Source organism: Corapipo altera, unplaced genomic scaffold (genome assembly GCF_003945725.1).
Source record: "Corapipo altera isolate COAL_440 unplaced genomic scaffold, ASM394572v1 22, whole genome shotgun sequence".
NCBI lineage: Eukaryota > Metazoa > Chordata > Aves > Passeriformes > Pipridae > Corapipo > Corapipo altera.
The window spans coordinates 202,938-225,985 of record NW_020884886.1 but is presented as its reverse complement, the minus strand read 5'-3'; the positions used below and the strand labels follow the sequence as shown (position 1 = coordinate 225,985).

The following is a 23,048-nucleotide window of genomic DNA, read 5'->3' as shown; positions in this document are numbered from 1 at the left end:
CACCTGTTCTTATTCAACAGCAAGTTACTTGTAGGTGCAAAAAGGCTAAACCACCACTGTCAAGAGGTAGTGCAAAAGTGATAAAAACCTAATAAAGGTTAAGGGCTTATACCTGAATTCTGTTATTGTTTCTTTCTTCTCATGGTAGTGATCAATTTCTCTCCTCAAGGACAGCATCCAATTCTAAACAAAAATAAAAATACAACATTCAACACAACCATCTTTAAATCATTAAACACAGATGTATCTGTCCTCTGTAAGAACAGAGCAACTGTGCAGGGAACACACACTGAAATAGTATGTATCCATGGCTTCATATTGAAAGGACTCAGGCAAATGTTTTGACTGCCTAAAATGCTGTAAGAACATACTGAAATATTAAATCTTCAGTTTTCAAGTTTCAAGCTGTTATTTCCAAAACCAGGTACCTATTTGTAGTATGTTTATGGGCAAGAGATTTCACTGAACAGTTTTCATACTTTATCAAAGGTTTAAACATATAAATATTTGTTCCTTGGCTAAAAATAAATATGAAATATTTATGGAATATGGAGAAACGTATGCTATCTAGTATGACACTTCAAGTTGAACTAACACCAACTTAGTAGTTAAAACTCCAGACATGATTTTCAGAGGAGTCCAAAGAACTAGGTATACAAATTTCAGCGACAGCTGCATTTCCAGTTCATTTAGATTTAAGGGAAGTCCAAGATTTGCTTTCCACTTCAAGGAAAATTATATTGTAAAAGAAGAAGAAAGTTACCTTTCTTTCATCTTCAGAAGAAGCTGAAAAAAACCACGTCCTGTGCTTCTTGCTTATGTGAACTAACTTGAAAGGAAACACATTACTTGATGTTGTCTCCTCAGCTGCCCGCATAACCCTGAGAAACACAAGGACCGATACAGAAACGCCTTAATCTATAAAGTTAATGCTGCTGAGCAAGTCAGAAAGCTCCGACAGAGAGCAGTTTTACTGGCCAGTTTTGCCTGATGAAAAATAACCCCCAAGCCCAGGAAAACACCACAGAAATCCCCATATGTGCATTGGTAGTACTTCTCCATTTAAGTGGTAGAAAGGCCAGTGCAAGAGCTCTGACAGGAGGAAGAGCACTCATTCAACTGCCAGCCAGAATTATGAACGGCTGCTTTGACGTGTTCAAGGGTTTTAGTGAACTGCATTAATTCACAAGTGTCACATACAGTAAGAAGTATTTAGGGTGCTTGTGGTCCTTCTTTCAGAAAGGCACTATTTCAGAGGACAAATCAAAACAGATGCTTCCCATGAAAAAAAGGAAAATTAGGAAAACTAATATTAAAAGTTAACTTAATTTTGTCACTTTTCCCTCATAAACACTGTCTTGCATTTTTTTTACTATTTTAAAACAAGCATAACTCAACCTCTTTCTTTTTTTCTGTGTATACGGAATTTCCTCATTTGAGATTCCTCTGGGAAAAAAAAAAAATAAAAACCCCTTTATGCAACTACCCAGTCGAACAATTCTTTCATTTCAAATTCTTTTTCAATAATGTTTCCCTCTGTGCATAATACTGAGGTCTGGTCCCTGTTCCAACCAAGGTCTCCACAAGGTTGCTAGAATGCAGGTATGTCAAAAGCAATAACACAGTCTCCAGCATTTACAAATTCTGTGGTGTTTTTCATATTAATGTGGATTACAGGAGCTAGTGTCATGACCACGTTACACCATGAGTTTCTTCTACAAATTAATCTTGAATTTTTAATTAGCTACAATGTTTACAAGTGCATTCCTCTAAAATAGGCCTTTGTTGTGCTCAGTTAGAAAAGCTGTCATAATCTAAGAAAAGATAATTCCTTATTCCAGAAGTCTGAGAACATTATACAGTACAATAATAACATATACAAAACCGACAAAATTGCACTGATATTTCTCTACATTCCCTCTCTCATTAAACCTTTCTTAGCAATTTCCCAAGGTTGGATTGAACTTCCATTAGTACACCTTGTAGGTCTGTTGCACTCAGACTCTGACAGGACTGGCTAACTTGAAAGCCATATATTTTTGTCTTCAACTTACAAAGCAAATACTAAGATTTAAAACATGTAGCAAAATGAGTCAGACATCCTGCACGTGCATTCTCTTATTTATCATTGTAGTTCAAACAGTTTTGACACTAGAGTTGCTGAATCAGTAACTCCATAAATTTTCCTTTCTGATTCCTTTCTAGTTTTGTGATAATCATCAAAATCCCTACAGAACAAAGATCATCTGCCTGAAAGAATCCACATCTATCTGCACAAGCATTAAGTCAATAACAAGAGTAAGCCCATTGCAATTCATACAGCTTTACTGGTCAAATTACAGAACATGAAGGCTACCCACTAGCCAAGCACTGGAAATGTCATATACACAATTTGAAAGGAATACTTCTCTTGGAATCCAAGATCAATGCTTAACCCCAAGAACAGATGTAGTTGTGTTTAACTCAGTTGGAAATTAAGCCCATAGTCTCTTGAATTAACTACAAGGTATTTGGGTGTTAAACAAGTTTTTGGCACTCACCTGTTGTAACCTTTCAAAGAAAAGGCACCCTGGGGAGATGCAGATGTGCTGCTTTTAAAATAGTAGATACATCCCTCGTGGATAATCACAAATCTCAGTGGCCCTGAAAACATAAAAAGTGAACAAAATATGAGTCCAAGGGCAGTACCCAACTAGAACTTGGGTAGAATTATTGCTTAAGATTTTAGTAACCTTATTAATCATCACAAATGAGCATGAACTAGTTAAGTGACAGCTTGCTGATGATCAATCACATGGTAAAGCTGTCTATTCACAGAGTTTCAGGAGCATTTGATTCCCTCATTTGAGAGGCAGCTGATCTGAAAACTTCAAAAGCAGCCTCAGAGACTGCAGGTCTGACCTCCACCTGTGCTCCTTTACTAGCAGGATAAACAATAAGGGGAAGGTAGCTACAGGCTACAAATACTTATTTACATCCATCCCAAAACCATGATGGTATCTCTTCTTTAACCTTAAGCACATAATGCTACCAATAAAATGATGTTCTATTTTCTTTTTTGAAAGGGGCCAAGACTCCTTCCTATATCAAAGGTAGTAATCTTTGTCCTTAACTATGTATGTGTAGCTTCAATATGAACAGGAATAGCATACGAAAAGCACATAAATAAAGCCAAACCCTGAAGTTTTCTCCATGTAGACAGACTCTGATTTCAAAAGAAATTACTGGTTTCAAGTACAGCCCAATGTTGGCAGTGAGAAAATTTCCATTTCACAACAGCAACAGGAGTTGGGATATTTTTCCAGTACAGATTAATCAACTGGAAAAAAAAGCTGAGTACTAATTTCTTTTAGAAAAGAGTATTTGAAATTGATACATATCCCAGGAATCCGCCTTGAAAAATCTTACTTGTGAAGGACTTGACAAGAAATTTGAAGAAGCAAAATAAACAACAACATTTGTTATTTAAGATTTGCAGTTCCAAAACAACTAAAGGAAAAATCTTTCAGTAGGGGTCTTTCATACATATATTCCAGTAAAACTGTATTCCAGTACAAAGTGGAAGAACAGCTTCGATAAATTGTCTGCTGACATGATATGTGTTAGAAGCCCCAGAGGCAAGCATTTAAAACACCTAATTTAGTTAATACTCATTCGACTTACACTTCAAGATCTGCAGTTGGGTGCCTCCTTTCTTATGAAGATACCCCGATTTGGTCACTCCTCCAGGCATTGTCAGAAGGTTTTGTGCTCCAATTGCCTTCATTGGGACTGGCCAGACCTGCTCCTGCGAAGCCATCATTCTGCAATTTCGAATAGTTAAAAGCAGTTTAAAACTTAGGTTTTACTTTAAAGAATGAGTACCGAGAAACAAAGCTTGTTTCCTTAAACAAGCTTTCCAAACAACTAACATGGTTCAGCACTCAAGAATGTAGCACAGACGGGTGTTCAAAGATTCCAGGAACTTTGCAATGTATAAAAAACTGTGGTGCAAAAAGTCCCGATTTATTTTTGTACAGCTCTCAGGAGTGATTGACAGTAGTTGAAACAATGGAAGAGTGCTTAGTAAGTGTTATTTAAGTATTTCTGTGTTAAAAGTGCTCCAAATAACACTGCCAGACTTAATCAGGCAGGTGACTAGAAAGAAAATTGGTTTCATCTCCCAGTGCTACACCACACATGTAAATACAATGTCATTTTCTGTACAATGAGGGACTCAAGTCCAAGTTTCATAACTGAAGTATCTAATACTACCTACTCCTGATATTTACATGTTTTATTCCGAATGAAAAGATTAGTATATAATCTCATACCAGATATTATATGCCACAGTATCCTGTGCAAATGAAGTTCATCTCAGATTGCTGCAGGCTTCCATTTAATTTATATACCAATCATTAATGCCATGCTCCAAGCTCCTTTGCAGTTACCACTCTTTCTGCTGTCATCTTAAACCAAAAAGATTAGTTTCTGAGGTAGCAGCTTTTTCTGATATATAACTATGAGCCCTCTTTTTCTTCAAATGGTGACAGAACTAGGCTAAAAATCCTACTGGGTAATAGAGAAAAGAAATCATGCATGGACTGAATGGGAATTTTGACCTAGACATAAAAGGGTCTGTTATCCTCAGGTGTAGGGCTAGAGACCTTTGCTGGTAAAAGGCAAACTAATGAAGTCCCAGTTAATTAATTTCTGATCAAGGAATGATGGTTTAGAACTGATAAGTTTTCAGTGGAGGACTGAAATCTAACGGATCTTGTTTGCTTCTCCTTTACCCAAAAAGGACAGTAAGGGAGGTCAAAAGGGAGGCTCAGCACAGAATCCAAGAGCCTCAGCACAATGCCCTGCCCAAGCACTTTTCCCTCCAGCCTAAGATGGCAACTGAAGTTCCTATACTGAAAAGAACGAGGAAGTGTTGCAGTTTTTTTGAGGGATTAAGTGCAACAGCAGAGCACATAACCATTGAATATGCATTAGGAAAAAGAGAAATGCACGTCAATGGATCTTTAGGTGGATCAGCATAGGATTCAGATCTAACTGCTTGCCCTTGCTGATGATGTGCGTATGGAAAAGGGTAGAAGTTCCTAGCAATTTCTACCAGGAGAGTTTAAACTAAATTAAATTCTTTAGGCAGCCTAAAAAACTTAATCACAAAAATTAGGTTTTGGTCCCCAGTGTTATGAAGCAGGCACAACCAGAGGAGGCAGGATCCAAGGCCCTAGAAAGGCTCTCACAGAAGACACATTAAGGCATCATGGTTTCCCAATTTTCCCCCATGACTTTCCTCCTCACCAAAAGCTAAGTTGCTTTTGTTGTATTCAGCTGTATCCTTCCTTTTGCTGCTTCCTCTGTGTTCTTATTAAATGACTGAGATCTTTCCAAGCTGAGTTGTTCCTTCCTCTTCCTCCCCCACAGTGAAATGTCTAGCACCAGCAATGTATTAACAGGTCCGAGAAGGGGCTACCCACATACTTAAAGCTTTTAAGAATAGTAGTAAAACAAAGAATAGCAGCAGAAGTTAACACCCTGCCCCAGCAAATCCTTCAAATTGTTACTCCACATCTTGCAGAAAAGTCTGTGAGGGAAATGGAGAGCGTTACCCAGCTGGCTGCTGACACTGCAGTACTGCTAAGAGTGATTTCCTTGAAATAAGGAATGCAAAGGCAAGTCCTAGGCCAAATTCTTCTTTTAAGAATGTGCTCATCAACATGCAAACATTAAAAATTAATTTATGATTATTTCAGTCTGTTTCTAGTTCTGTTCAGAGAAAAGATTAAGTGGAATCTTTTCATTCAGATAAGTACACTCTGATGCCACTTTTCTTGAACTAACTCTAACTTTAGTCTCAATGCCATCCAACAGTTTCAAGTTCATCATGGCTCTTGAAATCCTGTGTGCCTTTACTACAAAGACCAGAACAAGAAAGCACTTCAGTACATAGAGTATGGTGTAAAACTGTTTCAGTGTTATGTACTTAGGTTGAAAAGCTATCAGAAGAGGCAGAGTTAAATGTTTCAGACAGGTTACCTGAAACAACCAGTAAGCTGAAATTTCTAGGAAGCCAAAGTCAAACACAGGGAACAAGTGTGTGACACCCTAGGTAAATACAGAAAACAGAAATATTTGTCTAGGTCATGCTGGCCTTCTGTATGGGAGTACAGACTACTCACTAAAGCATGCCTGGATGGACATTTTCTTCCCCACCTGAAAAGCCAGAATTTTGGGCAGATAGGAAAAAAATTTAAAAAAACCCCAACAAACAAACAAACAAACAAAACAAAACCCAAAAAACCAACCAAACAAAAAAAAACAAACACAGAAGCAGAGGAGCAAGCAGAGGGAAAAAAAAAATAAAACCACTTCTACAGTGTGATGACTACAGGATTTAACTGAGGGGAAAGGACAGCAGAGTGTCAGGTTCTGCTTCCTCTATCTACATTAATTTCTTTCTTCTGACTACTTACGATAAAACAGTCCTGAGAATAGAGAGCAAAACTTAGAACTTCTCCAATCCAGCTAATTGAATAAAAGGAGACATGGCTGAACTCCATGCAACCAAGTACACATTACTTGAGCTAAAGAGCCCACCTAATACACCAGGCTTTTCAAGAGATTTAGAAGCTGCTAAGCCTATTATCTGGATTTCATTGTGGCTTATAGCACTCCCCATCATATCTTTAGCTCCTCAAGCACTTTCATTTGCTGGCACACTGCAGACACCTTAGGGAGGACTTTCGTATTCTGAATTGAAATCTTTGAGTTAGGCTTCTGAAATCCATTTAAGTACTTGGAATCTAGTCCCAGGCAGATTTTTCTTCTTTTCTTGACTGCGGAAAACAACTCTGTAAGGACAGATGACGCTATTTTGCATCATGCTGCTAGGAGAAAGCTGTCAAAACTATGTAACTTCAGGATCTTCATTGCAGGGGTGGGAGAGAGGAAGGAAAAATGGAAGCCCTTAAAGATTTTTCTGGTCTTAGCATCTACAGTATGGTTGTCTTTAGCTCACTGAATTGATTCCTTCTGTTCTTGATATTCCTCTTATAATTTTTTAAATACATTACCTGAAGAACAGATCAATGTTGCATTACCAGGTATGCACAATAGCAAGCACTGAAGTCACTGCAGAGCCTGTTAACTTTGGCATCATTGAGAATAGAAAGATATTTCCAAGTTGTTTCTGACGCAGTTATATTCTTGCACTACAAGCCAAAGATCCCAGCACACATTTTCACTCCTGGTGCATAAGCAGAGTCTCTTCCATGGAGCTGACAAGGAAGTTACCAGGAAGGGCCCACAATGTACAACCAGAGCTAAGACAAAGCTGTCTCTGACACTGGTCCTCTGCTACAAACAAAAGGCAACATCACCCATGCAGTATTTGGTTGAAAGCTTCTAGTAAATAGCCACACACGTTATTCTTCTTCCCACTCACCAAGGAACCAGATGCATTCACATCTGTGAGGCAATTTTAACATATCCTCTCAGTTAGAATAGTGAGATTGGAGGCTAGGGCATAATTTTACAGGCTAAAAGTAAAATTCTGCCACATTAAAATCTGGATTACATTATAGAAGAGCACTTATCCCTCTTGGCCTTAAGAGCTATTGGCATGTAGCCCAATTAAAGCAAGTACGAGCTGATTCAATTAAGGATTGCATCCTGGAAAAGCCACAAGTCCTCAGTTCTTGCTTAACTTCAGCAGAACACATGGTAGATATGACCATCTCCACATCTTGCAGTATATAGGCGTAAAAAAAACATTACCCTCATCTCTGAAACTACAGCTGCCAAAAGCTGTATTAAAAGTTCTCACTTGTTATAACAATATTTATGGTCTGTCCTGGAGCCTAGTTTGGTCATGCTGGAAAAAATAAAAAGCAGCCTCCAAAGCTGCTTTAAACCTGAAGTTTTAACAGCTACCTCTATGCCAATTGTGTCTGAGAACTTTTAAAACTCTGTAGTATTCTCTTAACCTCTAATCTATAAATTCTGTTTTGAAAGTAAAACCTAACAAAGCCAGATGCTAGTTTCCTTCTGAATATATAACTCACATACAACATGACATATACAACCCATAACTTATAGAGCTGAATGTATTCCTCCTATCATGCAGAGGGAGACTGAAGTCTCTACAGAATGCTTTACCAAAACCGAGGCAGCATTGCATACTGCAAAACTGTAAAATGAAAGCTTCCCCTGAGTGCTGTCATCGATTCTGAGCAAAAATGAGTTCTCTGATTCAACCACCTAAACATTTACCAGCTGTTCCCAAAGCTGCTTTCTGCAGAATTTTCAAGTCTCTTGTCCACTTATTCTCCAGTACTTCTGAAATCCTCTTCCATATCTCTCCCACTTTTTTGGCTACACATTCCATTTCTTAATACTTAACAGCCCCTTTCACAATAGTTTCTCAGAAAGATTAATAGCACAGTACAAACACTGTGAAGTCAAATAAATCTTACAAGACAAAGGGAACAGAGAACTAAGCCTGACTGAGATACTGTGTTTTAAGTAAGTTTACTCTGTTTAGCTTGCTTCAACTTGCTTTTGTTTTCTGGAGAAAGTTTTCAACCAACACCCTCCAATTATTTATCCTTTAATTTTCTGCGTGAGTTAAAAGTATTTTACCCCAGAGACCATATTCTACTCTTAGTTGTAGCCTGCTCTCTACCTTAAAGAGAAAAGATGACAGAAATACGAGCCACAGAAAGCACTAACCTGGTGACCTTGCCCGATCGACACATAGTTTTCCTGCTGGCAGTTTCACCGAATGATTGTTTCCTTTGTGATGACAAAGCCATTAATAACTTGTGACCCCTCTCAGGCATGACAGGAACATCCCTGCTCTTCACCCTGCCGTGGGTGCTGCCAGGTTGAACGTGCCGGTGAAGCTGCTGTACAGTCCACAGAAAAGGGAAAGAAACCCTGCCCCAACCGCTTGTGCATCTGCACTGAGCTGCGGCCAAAAGTGACGCCGAGGCAATGACTTGTTTCCTTTGCTACTTCCTGTTTCCCCCAGTGTCAGTGGGCAGCACTATCTTTGTCAGACTTCCCGGCTTCCCAGGGAGGTTATAAATCAATTCCTGCGTACCTCGAACCTCTGCCAGACATCGAGCTAGAAAGCAGAGGGGATTTTCCAGCGCTCACTTTCTTCCTACTCACCTTTCAGTCAACCACTTTCCTACGGGAGAAAAAGAAAGTCGTCCTCTTTCCTCGCAGTGTTCTCAAGCTCTCACAGTGCCAGAGGCACAGGTCAGAAACGCTGCCTGTGCTTCTGAAGAGCTTGTGCCTCAGGTACTGCACTGCACCGTGCACTGTGACGAGTATTTCGTGTTTTCTCCCCCATAGTTGGAGCTTGTTCTTTCCCTCTTCAACCCAAGAAAAATCAAAACAGTCATTTTGAAAGACTGAGGCAGAGACGTGCTTTAGAGCAAGTCTTGCCCGTACATTTGATGCTACCCAAGCCACAAAAGACAATAAAATTCAAATTCAAGAGGCTCGCAAAGCACAATTCTACAGGATGAATATCACCAACTTATGATGAATAAATGCCATTACACTTATTTTCATATGGAGTTCTAAAAAGGATTCAAGTGTTTCACTGATTTGTCTGGAATTAAACAACATCATAGGCGAGAAAGTTCAAATAAGATAAAACCAACTAGCAAGTTTCTGAATGATGGACAAAACTGTAAGTACGTTAAACAAAGTTCACTTCATGTATTTTTGGGGAAATGGATGTGAATCTGTATCCTAAAATAGAAGGAAGAAGAAGTCTCTATACAACATCATCTCTTTCTGTAAACTACCCAACAGTCAAAGCACAAAAGAAAATAACATTTCAGGTACTGGTCATGGCTGTATCAGCTAGAAAAGCAGTTCTCTCACCATAGGGCATCCATCTGCACTCCTTCCACAGCCAGGCTTTACAGGAAGGGGAAGCCTTATTTGCTGCAATATCAGTTACCCCCTTAGACTTTAATTATTAAGTCACACTGCTTTAAAGTATTTTTTTCTCTCAAAGTTCTCTATCTAAGTATACTCTTCTAGGCTTGCATTAGCATCTTTGCAAGCTTTGCCTCAGTAACAAAACTACAATCAAAATTACAGCATTTGAGTTTATGTAACACTGGAAAAAAAAACTTCAGTTCCTCTTTCCCTTTTCTGGTGTGACACACCTAAGTCTTGGATCTTCCCTCCAAACTCTACAACTTACAGTACCATGCTCTTTGGCCTCAATAAATTAAGTCTCCTTTATCCAACACATGTTCCTGACATACTGCTTTTCCACTCTAACCTTTCTGATGCTGTCCTCTTCCTTTCCTCATTTCAGCACTCAAATGCAGCAGGACTTTTCATTTCAAGTTCCAAGATCCCATTTTGACTTTTCTGGTGATTTCCAACACTTTTAAGATGGTCCCAGAGTCAAAATAGAAACCATTTCACACACACAGGCTGATGTTCCACCAAGGGACAGCACAAATTTAGATGTTTTACAGTTTTGGGAGAATGAAAATTTAGCTTAATTTCTAGACCAAACATTCATCAGAAGGATTGCATTTCAAAATTACAAACAAGAAGCCTGAAGAGACACGAAAGCTTTATGGATTTGATTGATACATCTGTCAGAGAAGTAAAGAGTATTAAATATATCCTTCACAAAGCAAAATTTTGTTATGCATGGACCTTTGGTATATGGTTTTCAGACCACTAACCCTCATTTGTCCCCACAAAAATTAGTCATGAGGAGCAGCCTTGCACCAAGGTCGCCTAGGGAGAATTCCACTCCAAAGGAGTTGCTTCATTCCTTTAACATTATAAGACATCACTCAGATAGCCTTAAAAGGAACAACCAAAGCATCTGGAACCAATATTTGGATTTCAATCCAGCAGGGCCACTGTCCCAGGAAATCAGCCAATCCTCTCTGCCATTGTTAGGAACAGCTCTTGCTGGCAGAAGAAAGCAATCCTACTTATCATTAGTTAATGGAACACAAGAGCAGTAAAATACCGGTATAAATTCACCAGTCCCGCTGCAGGGCTGAGCTGTCTCTGCAGCAAGAGCTTCCTCTTGCTGACAAATTTACAGGAAACTGCGAGAATGGACTGCAAATAAAAGCAGCCCAGGAAGAGCACAGCAACAGGCGAGGCAGGGAAGTGAACAAAGCAACAAAAATATTAAAATAGCATGAAAACCACTTTCTTTCAGCTGCAGCAAGAGGTCAGCTCAGTAGTCATGTTCCACTGAGAATAATGTAAGGTTCACACATTATATATTTCCATAAAAGCCTACAGTATAGGAAGGCATTAAGGAAGGTCATGTTCTGTTGATCCTTCACCAACTTTAATAAGCTCGGATCAGGAGTAGATTATTAGAAGTCTTATTATTTTATTAATTCTACCAAAGTAGTTTAGTCCCAAGTAGATCACAGGGGAAACATCCACTGTACTGAGAGATGATACATTCATCAACTGTATGCTTCACAACTGCAGACTGTAAAGGAGCAAGTGCAAATTACTCGCCTGAATCCTTCATCTACTAAGTAAGGCAATCTTGTGAAAATGCAAATTACTATGCATCAGAATTACTTCTGCTGGGTGAACTGCAGCATTATCATATAAAAAAAGTAAATCTGCAACAAAGGGCAGAAATGAGGCCAAAATTTCCAAAAATCCTCTTTCAATGCCAAAAGAATCCCTGTTCCTTAAACTTCGACTATCATTCCTTCCTTCGGCTTACTTCAGAAGAGCTGAAGAAGTCCTAATATTTCTACTTCTTTATTAAGTGTAGTAAAAAAGTAGCTGAAGTCTTGACAATATATATTCAATCTAAACCCAAGAAACACTTCAGATCAAAAAGCTTCCAAATTGCTACTTATACCCCTCTGGCTCTTGAACTCTGAACATCCGTAGACATATTGTTGGCTTGGAACTTCAAAATAAGCCAGGCAGCACTGGTCTGCAATAAATAAGCCATACCTCAGGAAAAGAGCCTATCAGTGTTAAAACAAAGTCAGAACTTTTCATGATTGTGTCACCAAAGAGCTTGGCACACACCCCAGAAGATGATATCATGACTTTGATTTTGGGATATGCTTAATGTTCAATTGCTCAAACGCCTGTAAAACAATGTACGGTCACAAAGTATTTGCAGTATTATGCATAGTTTCTAAAAAAGCAAATTAGACTGTGTATCTGGAAGACAAGAACCTTCTGCAAACTCTCAGAGTAAGAACATTATCATTTAACAGATTCTCTTACATCAGCTAACCTTGAAAAATATTGCAAGATTTTATAATAATATATTGTAGGGTCCCTCACTACTAAAAAGATACTGAGATGCTGGAGCATGTCCAGAGAAGGACAATGAGGCTGGTGAAGAGTCTGGAGCAAAAGTCCTATGAGGAGTGTCTGAGAGAGCTGGGATTGTTTAGCTTGGAGAAAAGGAGGCTCAGGGGGAACCTTATCACCCTGAGCAACTACCCGACAGGAGGCTGTAGCCAGGTGGAGGTCAGTCTCTTCTACCTGGTAACAAGTGACAGGACAAGAGGAAACGGCCTCAAGTTGCACCAGAGGAGGTTTAGATTGTGTATTAGAAAAAGTTTCTTCACAGAAAGGGTTATCAGGCATTGGAACAGGCTGCACAGGGAAGTGGTAGAGTCATCATCCCTGAAGGTATTTAACTACATGTAGATGTGACACTTGAGGACACGGGTTAGTGGTGAACACAGTGTTGGTGCCAGGTTGTCATTGGACTTGATGATGTTAGAGGTCTTTTCCAAACGTAACAGTTCTATGAAACAAGTATTGAATTAACATCAGTACAGCTATTTCAGCATAATTTTCTATATTAGCAATTTTTTTACATGTAGCTTTTCAAGTTAAGTTTAAGGGATTTCTACTGAATCAAAAGCCCCTCCCCACAACTGTAAAGGAGCTTTCACCCAGCAAGGTAACTGAGTCAAGTCTACACCAGTCAGACCACACCTGTAAAATCTGGTACAAGTAACACTTAAAGTAGAATGCAAGTTCTTAAAGTATTTTGCTGCCTTTTGTTTGTTTGTTTGTTTATTTTGTTTTGGGGTTTTGTTTGTTTGTTTATTTTGTTTTGGGGGTTTGTTTGTTTTTTTTTTTGTTGGGTGGGTTTTTTTGGGTGCTTTTTATTTTTAAAAATAAATTCAGTCACATTACCAAGACTCTACTTTCATTTACTATTCAAATTAGATGGACACATTCATTGTTCCTGTTACCCATATACAAGGTCCACGTAAAAAAGACTGTAAATGCTGCTATGGCTGTGATCAGCTTCTATCTTTCATCAGTGCTTGTAGAACGATTTAAACTGGAACATAGATTAAAAAAAAAAAAAAATCACATAACTGAGCAGAAGTACAAACACGATTGCCAAAGTCCCATTCCTGCAGATAGCTACAAAGGGAGTTCCCCAAATATACACAGACACTGAAAGTGGGACTTTCCACAAGTGATTTATTTCCTTGGCAGATGTTTTCGATTCCAAGATGTTACCGTTCAAACAGTTTTACTGCAAGGCTGGTTTGTGATGAACTGTATACAATTCTATCACTAAGGTACTCATAGCCAATAAATTAGGAAGCATCGCTGGAGTCCAAAATAATTCCTGCTTAGATGTCAAAACAGCTTTAAGCACTTAAGCTGGCAGACCACTGGACTTTAGTAAAAGCAACACCTAAATAAAGGTTTTCAGAAATTTATAAGAAGGAGACAAATATCCATTCTGTCCATATCTGGCAGGTACATTTACCCAGCAGACATCTTGCCGTATAAAGTTAAGTCTGTTGTTAGGAAGTATTTTTTCCTGTTCTCTTACAATTTTACTTAAATTGATTTCAAGTACATCAAGAGTCCAAGGGAAAAAAAAAAGAAAGGCGAAAAACCCACCTTAGCAGGCTACACTCAAGTTCACCATTTTCTACCATTTTTTAGTACTAAAGCCTTCTGGCAAGACATACAACATCCATCAGTTCATTGTGTACTGTGCTTGTAAAGGACTAAGATAACTTAGGCCCAAGACTATCAATGCCAGTTGAAAGAGTATTTTGTGTGAATGCATATGCAAATCAACAAAAATATTACTGAATATAAGCCATTTTAAAGCATTCCTGTCGTAGGATACTAAAACCAACAAAACCACATAAAGCTTACAGAGAAAGTCCTTTTGAATGTTTATCAGCAAAACCCTGCAATGAGTAAATTCATAATCTCTCTTGCTGACCCCAATAACAAGCTACTAATTGAATCCTAAAGAAATGCAGCAAGCCCTGCTTTAGAGGAAGCATTTGGTCCTGTCATCTGAGAGCCCTTCAAGCCTGTGTGTCCCTCTCCTGGTGAACTGCAGGAATTTTGCAGTTATGAAAATGTACCTGCTGCAGCCAGCACCAAAGGGGAAGCTCAACTTCTGCCAGACCCTGGAAAAACAAAACAAACCAAACATTTTTTGCTTTTATTTTGCTTGTAAAGAGACTATGTGATACAATTTAAAGACAGTGTAACTGCAAAGGGTCACTCCATACTTCACTGCTGTACAGCACAGTAGATGGTATGGGTTTTGAAAGAGCTATGCAGTGAAGCATCTCAGAGGTTGCTGTTCTCATACTTGGAAACTCTGACTATGAACCAGAATATCAGAATAAGTTAATAACCATGCAAGAGTCATTTATAGAATTAGAAGGCCCAACTGGGCTGTATTGCTAATGGACTGTCCCCACCTCCAGCAGCTTTGAAGCTCCTGGTGCTGAAAACCTCATGCAAGCGAGTAGGTGTACCAGAAACAGGGATTCTTTACTCTGATTCCAATGATTGTTCCCCTTAAAAATCACTATACAAACTTCTTCATCCATTTCTAAAGGATGTTGTAAAATGGGAGCATTTTGCCACTCCTTCCTCACAAAACACTAGATCAAAGGACTGAAACAGGTAGGAGCACGGCTTAGAATAACCAGCATTTAAGGCTACTGTGAATTTCACCACTTTGGTAAATATTACCTTTGGGTTTTGATGGGATCTTGTTTTGTTTTGTTTTTTAATGAGCACCAGAAAGAAAAATCTCTCTAAGACCATGCTCACTTTCTACAAAAGCTGAATTTAGTTATGAACACCACATCACGTGTAGTTGGGATTTTAAGTAAAGATTTCAAAATTAAAACAAATGTGCACCACAAAACTGGGTCAGAAAGAGAGCAGTAAACAGTTCTAATTTGGAGGTCATGAGAGGGAACGGTCAATTAATATCACTTAACCATGAAAATGTATAATCACATGCTTCTTCTACAAGACAATTTGGACATTGGCCTTTTATATTATCATTTCTTCAGGAAATCACTACTTGTTTCAGAAGTATGACCAAAAGGAAAAAAATTCATTCCCCTTCAATCTTGTTTAAATGAACTCCAAGAGCAAGGATTAGCCTGACATTGACCTATGTCTCCAAAGCTGTAGAGTTGCATTCAAAAGGAAAAAAAAGAAAAACAAACAAAGAAAAGAAAAAAAAAGAAAAAAGGCGTAGTGCATCTCACTTACTGCACAGCAAGTGAGAAACTGCAAATACAGAAATCCATCTCAGATCCCAAGATTTCAGCTTCTGGTACTTCAAAATGACACTAGTAAGCCTCTGAGCTGCAAATTCTTTGGCTGGAAGAATATTCTGTATCTGTGCCCAGTTCTTACACTTTTCAGCTAGCACTCCTCAGATCTGACTCCACACAGCTATTCCTATCCTGGCCTCAGTGACTTTTCACCTCCAAAACATACTTTTCTTTATTACAGACAAAAAAGAAACACACACACACACACATATATAAAAATACATATAAATTTAGTTCTTCAAGAAATGGTGTATGTTACAAACTTCAGCAACCCTTCTTCTTGGCAGAATAAGCTACAAAGAACACATGGCCTTTGTGCACCATTCTTTGTGGTACTGTTTTCTTGAAAAGCACTTTTAAAACAGTGCAGCCAGACTCTTTACAGAGATGAATTGACTATGACAGAAGGGCTTCCTTCTTCATGACCTCCAAAATCTTATGTTTTGTTCACTGCCTAGAACTAATAGTCATTATGTCCAAGGAGTTTGTACAGCATTCTTTCATTTCCAAGTTTTGTTCCTACACAGAATTCATATGGAGCATACAACATTTCCAGCAAAAGCTTTTACAATATTTACACAGTCTCTTCCCGCTACACACCCCCTAGGTAATCTTAAGGCATTCTAAATACAAGTCACTTGTTGTACACAATGAAGAGTTGAAGCTGGATTTCATTTGCACAAAGAAAATTCAGGAATTTGGGTCAATGGGATTAGTCCTGTTTCAACCTAAGTAATCAAACTTGACATCTTTGTCTAGTAAACACAGCAGCATTTCACCCAGACCCAAGCCAAACGACAGATCCTACATGTCATAAATTCATTGATTCAGCTGTGTGCATTACAGCCACCACAAAATAAAAGGTCTTTAAAGCTGAACTTCAAGGAAAAAGTGCTCTTTCCGCACACTTTAAAAATACTTAATACTATTCGTGATATTTTATTTTGTATTTGAAACCATGCAGACTGATACACAACATCCTCTAAAAAACTGCACATAATAACAATATCAAAGTACAGCTGTACTGCAATACAGTCTAACAAGGAGTCTTATTCTCCAGGACTCACCATTCATTTGCTATTTTGCTGTGCTGCAGAACACTACCATCAAAGTACAGCTGCACTTTGATAACACGTTTATATCCACAGCCATAAAATGAACTCTCAGCTTTAGAGGTGTACTAGAAAGCATTACAAGTGCATTGCACACTGTCCAAAAAGCCTTCCCTTCTTCCAGAAAGCATATGACAATCTTTCATGCATTCTAGTAATTTATTTTTAAATAGCAGGCGAGCATTTGAATGAAAAACATTTCCAAGATATAATGGAGTTAATTTTCAATTTCTGTCAGTTAATTCTCCAACAGATCATAACCTAACAATCCCAACACTTCAAACTAAAACTATCCCATTACGTATTAAAACAATTAGAACAATTTTGTCTACAGAATTTGATGAAAAATTTCTAAATTTGGCATCATCACAGATTAGCAAAGATTAACATAATCATAAACTCACTGTGGGTCATATCCATTGCTCCAGTGCCACTTCCTCTCCTGTGCAGTCTACCAGAGAACCAGCAGCTGGCACAGTACAGTCAAGAATAACAAGTGCAAAGGCTGCACCAGTTATAGTTTAACTGAATGTGAAAAAATAAGCCTTTCATCAGAAAGGACAGGAGAATTTTTGAAAGAGTTCTTGCTATGTACTTTATACCTTGAAATCTCAGCGCTCACATTTTTTCTCCTTTGGAATGCTGTATAATTTTTCTTTATTTTTCATTCCACTTGGCTGGAAATTAAATTGTTCAGTCAGAAACAACAAGGAGTCTATTCTCCAGGACTCACAGAACACTACCATCAACCCTTTTCATTCTAATACAAAGCTCCTTCTTTCTCTAGGTAATCTTGCTGAAATACACAACATAAAAACATCAGCCCTTAGGTGACTAAGGGTTACACAGTGAACAGTGATATAGTTTATCTTCTTAACGCAGAACTATTAGGAACAGATCAAGTTTGTATTTGCTTTTTATGTGGACTCATGCCCAAGCATCAGGCCAAGTTAATATTTGGTCTTTATCTGCGAGTTGCTCAAAAACCTGAAAACCCAACAATAAGAAACTAAAAAAAAAAAAAAAGGAAGTCTGCTCAATGCCACTGCTACAACTGGTAAAGACTGTGTGGGAGACAAAGCTCTTCCACAACTTTTGTTTCTGTGAGAATGACACTTCACAACTCCTGATTCGTATGTCAGGTGTGTTTCTTCCATATACCTTCTCAATTAACACAAACGAGCAATCACGTTTAGAGCAAAATTCCACCAGGCCATGCACTTCATCTCCTTAGAGCTACAAAAATTACAGGGGATGAGTAACATGTGGCAGGCAAATTACTCAGTATGTTGATTGGAAAGATAGAAATGGCATAGGCATAGAAACAAAGATTAAATAGAAACATCTAATTAGTATGTTCTTTGCTATCTAAAACGGAAGAGAACACTCCAGGAAGGAAGGGAATTGTGTAAAGTTGCCAAATTAAGAGTTTCAAGCAAAAATACTTCTATTTGCCAGATTTCATAGCAAAGACTCATCTGCAAATTTCTTCTGCTTGGCTTTGTCTCAATAAACAAAGTTCATCAATCAAGTGCCACAGTTCTTGGAGTATGATCTCCAACTTAGAAGAAGAGACCCAACTCCCAGTTCAACTGCCCAGCACTGAGTTTCCTACTAACAGGTCATTGTTAAGTAGCATGATAAGCCCATTAGAACAGCACTTAGTGCATCTTCAGTCATGAACAGATTTGTCACTAAGTTCTTGCCACCTGCCAACCCAATTCTGCTGGGGAGCCAAATCCCAGAGTGCAAGAGCACAGGTGGCATCAGCATCACTGTGACACCCTTCTCTCCCACTAAGATATCCTTCTACCCCCAGCAGTCCTCTCATTTCTCTAGGATTCATTTCTCCTGGCTAAGCACAGGAGCCATCAGCCTGCAGAGAGGAGGAGGAACACAACTGCTCTCCACTGAAGGAGCAGGGATGCCATGCAGCCACGGGGAAACAGCCTGGCAGCAGAGGCACAGCAGGCATAGTGCCAACATGAAAGATAAGTTTCCAGACTTAATCACTTTGATATCGTCTAGTACCGTGTACATTTGGAAATATGGTATTCCATCTTATCAGCATTGTTTCCATCACTGTCAGAGAGGTTATCTTCACCTCAAAGCAGAAGATGTGAGATTCAACAAATCCACTCGTGTCCCTGACAATGCTTCAATTGGCCTCTTCACACACTTGGAGCAGTGGTGTTCTGAACTACAACCTTCTTCACAACAGCTCTGGTATTTGCCAAAGGACAAAAATAAGGGCTTTTTCTATTTTTCTCAGGGTGGGGGGAGGAGGGCTGGGGGAAAAGCAGGAGGCAAATGACTCACTGAGGCTTTGAGTTCTGAAGGAAAAAAGAATTTCACTGTGAGTTCTTCCCATAACAGTTTCCCACAGACACAGTAATTTCCTCTACATGGCTAGAGAACAGTTTGGCTATCTAACTCTCTTCTCCTAGTTTAAACATGAAGAACACATTTAAAATATTCCTCTTTCCCTTCCAAATTTCCTCTCCTCCCCCACTGCACAGTCACACCCCAAGTATTTATCTACCATAACCCTAGCAGTCTGCCATGCTTAATTTACTCCTGAGTAAGAGTACCCACACAAGTATATTGGTGGCAGGACCAGAATACATTTGTGCCAGACTGTGCATCATCTTATTATTTGTTTGGGTTCTCCCAAAGCCAGGATGACAACTCTGTTGCATACAAGCTCACTAATATTTTTCAAGGTGGTTTTCTACCTCCAGCTCTTTAGGGGGAAGAAAACTACTAACCTTATAAGCAAGACTTGTGTGCCCCTCCTGCAATGGGTATTCTGCCTTCTGGTCAGCATTCTGATGAGTGTATTCGCCTATTTACAGTCCTAATGCAAGGCCCCAGTTAAATACTGAAGGTAAGCACTCTTTCCTAGACATCAGAGACTGCACAGGATTGATTGTCCCATATTCCTATATGTGGTACATCCCATTTTGACAGAAGAAAGTGTATTTCTCCAAACAACATGTACAAGAGTCTGTGTGCACAAATCCCACTTCGCTGACTTAAAACACACAGTGCTTTGGAAACGTGCCTACCTGGCATGACAGTGGAGTCTGATTAACTGACTGAAAAATTACAGTGGAAAGCTTGAGTGTTTAAGCCTGACTGATTAAAGGCAATTAACAGCTGCAGATGCTCAGCAGCTGTGCAAGTCAGGTCACTTTTCTGCCCAAACATAGCTCAAAGTGCCTCATTTTGATTAGTCAAGCTTACAGATCAGTTTTGAATTAGCTAAATTACAAGCCTTTCATCTGTCAATAGGACCTGCAGGCTCATAGTCCAGGTTTCCTTGTGCTAAATTTCTCTCTGCATCATTATCAGAAGAAAAATAGAAAAAAATGCTAATCCTTCCAGGAATACAGAAAAGTACAGAACACAAGAAAGATGGATAGCTCTTACACAAGCCTATGTATCTAAAGTGTGCAGTTTTATCAATATAAGGACATACCAGAAGCTGACTTCAGTACATAAGCTCAGTCAAAACAGTGTGATTACTAGACTCATGTAAAAGGTTTAGGAGAGCATGTAATGGAAAAAAAAAAAAAGTTCAGTAACAACCTATGCCACCTCTGCAATAAAATCATACCACAATGCTCCAGGATAAGAGATGCTCCTGCTTGAGGAAACAGCTGTCTTGCAATTGTAATACACTGAACTGAGTCCCTTCAGAGCTCCAGCTGGGTGTAAGAGAAACCAACCATTATGTGCCATGTTGTAATAGAATTACTGTTAAGCAACATCAAGGTAATGATTTACTCTTTTTAGTAGGGTTGTCACAAGATTATAGACTAATAATTTAAGCCTCTGCTGCTTGGTTGCAGGAACTGGCTCTCAAGTAACTATTTTCTGGTTTTAATGCCAACCTCAGCATTTAGATGCATGCAAGCAACTTCTGATGAAGTTAAGGGGAACTAGGGGAAATTTGTAAAGATGTGGCATTTAAACCAAAATTTTTTACTTTATAGCAGAGTCTTAACAAGTTTTACAAATAGAATATTTTTCTAGAATATTTTACCAATAGAGGGATTGTCCCTCACTCAAGTCAGAACTTTAAGAAGTATGGTATGTCTTGTAGAATCATGGAAGAGCTAATAACGTATGATATGAAGGACTATTTCAAAGAGATTTTCACTTGGAATAAGATTAATATGAAGGTATTGAAAGGAATCACAGATAAAAACGTAGTTTCTAATTCTATAGGTCTTTATAAAATTTATATTTATAAAAATTGACTGTTTCTATCACTACAGTAGCTGAAGTTAAAATTAGAACAAGGAAACGAAGCTTCCTACCAAACCACTATATTTTTTTTTGGTCTTACAAGACATAATTCAACAGATAAGACCAGGGTATTCACAACACTCTACTTCCACCTTTCTTCTTCCTTTTTCACCACTAAGCAGTTATTACACAAAAAATGAAAATGAGTAACCCACCCTTTTACATTTATTAAAATCAGTTTCAGGATGTGAGATGTAGCCCTGGAGTGCTGTATTAATAAAAATAAAGACATCTCAGTGACTGATTTCAGCAGAGTAAAACTCTGCTGAAGAATAGGAAGCTTATTTGTCTGGAGAAGAACTGAACATGGAAGTGGAAACTAGTGTGCTAAATAAGATCTCCCTCCTTCAAGGGTCCTTGTTTTTTATTTTGCATGTCTTTAAAAGAGAAATTCAATGCTAATAAAAGATGAAGCTGGAGTTATTTAAATCATCTCAGCTGAAAAGCATTGAGAATTAAGCCCTGCTTTTTTTTAATGATTAATTATTAAATTGCACAGCACAGGTTCATGGTTCATCTAAATAGGAATACTGCCAGCTAAACTAGATCTGACCTTATTTCCATCTGTTACAGCAGAATAACACCAAAAGATGCAGTTCAGCATGAACTTCAACAATGAAGTACATTTACACTGAGTAACAATGGAGTTCAGGTCACTGAAGTCCAATCTAAATTCACATCCTTGACCTAAAAGAGAGAAAATGCAGTCCACACATGCAGACTATATTTCCATCACCCACTATGTTTCTGTTTTATTTTCTTGACCATCCCAGTAGTAAGCCTAGGAATCCTAAATCTTCTTACTTCCTTCTACTATTTGTTCTCCTCATTTACTTGGCTCTGCTCCAAAATGAGAAATCTTTTGCTTTTAGTCATGTCTGTTATGCGTAAATCACCTTTCAAGATGGGTCTTGCAGCACACTTATCTCTCTCTCTCTCTACTCAACGCTTAGACAAAAAAAGATCTGAGGTAGCAACACATCCAGACATGCACACTGGTGCCACTGGACTCCCCCAGTCTTTTCTTTCCAAGTACTGCCAGAAGCAAGAATGAGGAATGTCATTCAAACCCCAATGTGCAGGTTGTTTTTATACAGCAAGTTGGGACTAATCACTTAACAGGAACTTGGTAACAGTGTTAAGCCAAGGTGCTGGAAAACTACACAGCAGCTATAAGGCAGGAGATGAACTAGAACATAAAATACCAACAGCCAACTCTAAGAACTGTATATTTAAGTAAATTTTCAGTGTACATATTGCTGCTCCTCCTCTGTTCCTTTTCTGCTTCTTTTAAGGCTCCAGCTACTATGATGAGGGATTTTAGTTTCTGGGGTTTTTTTAAAACTGCATGTTATTCTTCCAGTTAGAGGAAAGGCTTAAAACACACAGTACAGGCACACTGGAAGAAAGTGAATAATAAATGCTTGCTTAAAATACAGACATCATCTTCATAGGGACCTCATTCATGACCTTTGCATACTTGTGCAGTGTTCCTGCCAGAAAGAATTGAATCCTAAAATTTCAGGGTTTTGGCACTCACAAAAAAGGTTAAATATTACTCAGTACAGCCACTAGATTTTTAAAAAAGTTATTAAGGCTGATACTTCACTCAGTTTTTGCTCCCATATGAGCTCCAATAGAAATTCCATTTTCATATTTTGAGGAAAACATCTGGAATGAAAAATTTCCTGTTTGAAGAGCCCTTACAAGTGAGTTCATGATTAAAGGCATAAATCCAAGTTTCTCCTAGTACTCTCATTTATGGCAGAGCTGAAGGGATAATGAAATAAAAGCCTTGGTTATATATGTTCAGTAATTTTTCTCTTTGGGGGTTGCAATATAATCCCCACACGGAAACAATTGAGAACATCAGTGAGGTGTTTTACAGCAAGGTATGAGAGTCCTTTGTGCATGCATGTGTCAAAGGTATTGTACATGTAAACAAAGTTCAGTTGCAACGTGAACTGCATTAATCAACAAAAACCATAATCTGTTT

At 38.5% G+C, this 23,048-nt stretch overlaps 1 protein-coding gene across 5 annotated transcripts in view; it reads right to left on the bottom strand.

Annotated features, from left to right (window-relative positions):
- The window catches only part of SH3BP2 (SH3 domain binding protein 2), a 36,234-nt gene that overhangs the window by 8,305 nt on the left and 4,881 nt on the right, over positions 1 to 23,048 (bottom strand). For 2 of the 5 annotated variants that reach the window (XM_027642974.1, XM_027642977.1), the window contains exons 2-5: positions 3,664 to 3,803; positions 2,541 to 2,643; positions 764 to 881; positions 113 to 183 (exon numbers count right to left, since the gene is read on the bottom strand). In XM_027642974.1, the coding sequence (XP_027498775.1) occupies positions 113 to 183; positions 764 to 881; positions 2,541 to 2,643; positions 3,664 to 3,802 (431 nt within the window). In that variant the 5' untranslated portion in view covers position 3,803. Of the gene's footprint in view, positions 1 to 112; positions 184 to 763; positions 882 to 2,540; positions 2,644 to 3,663; positions 3,804 to 8,721; positions 8,949 to 20,357; positions 20,460 to 23,048 lie in introns of those variants that run through there. The other 3 variants (XM_027642975.1, XM_027642973.1, XM_027642972.1) reach the window with 3 other exon arrangements.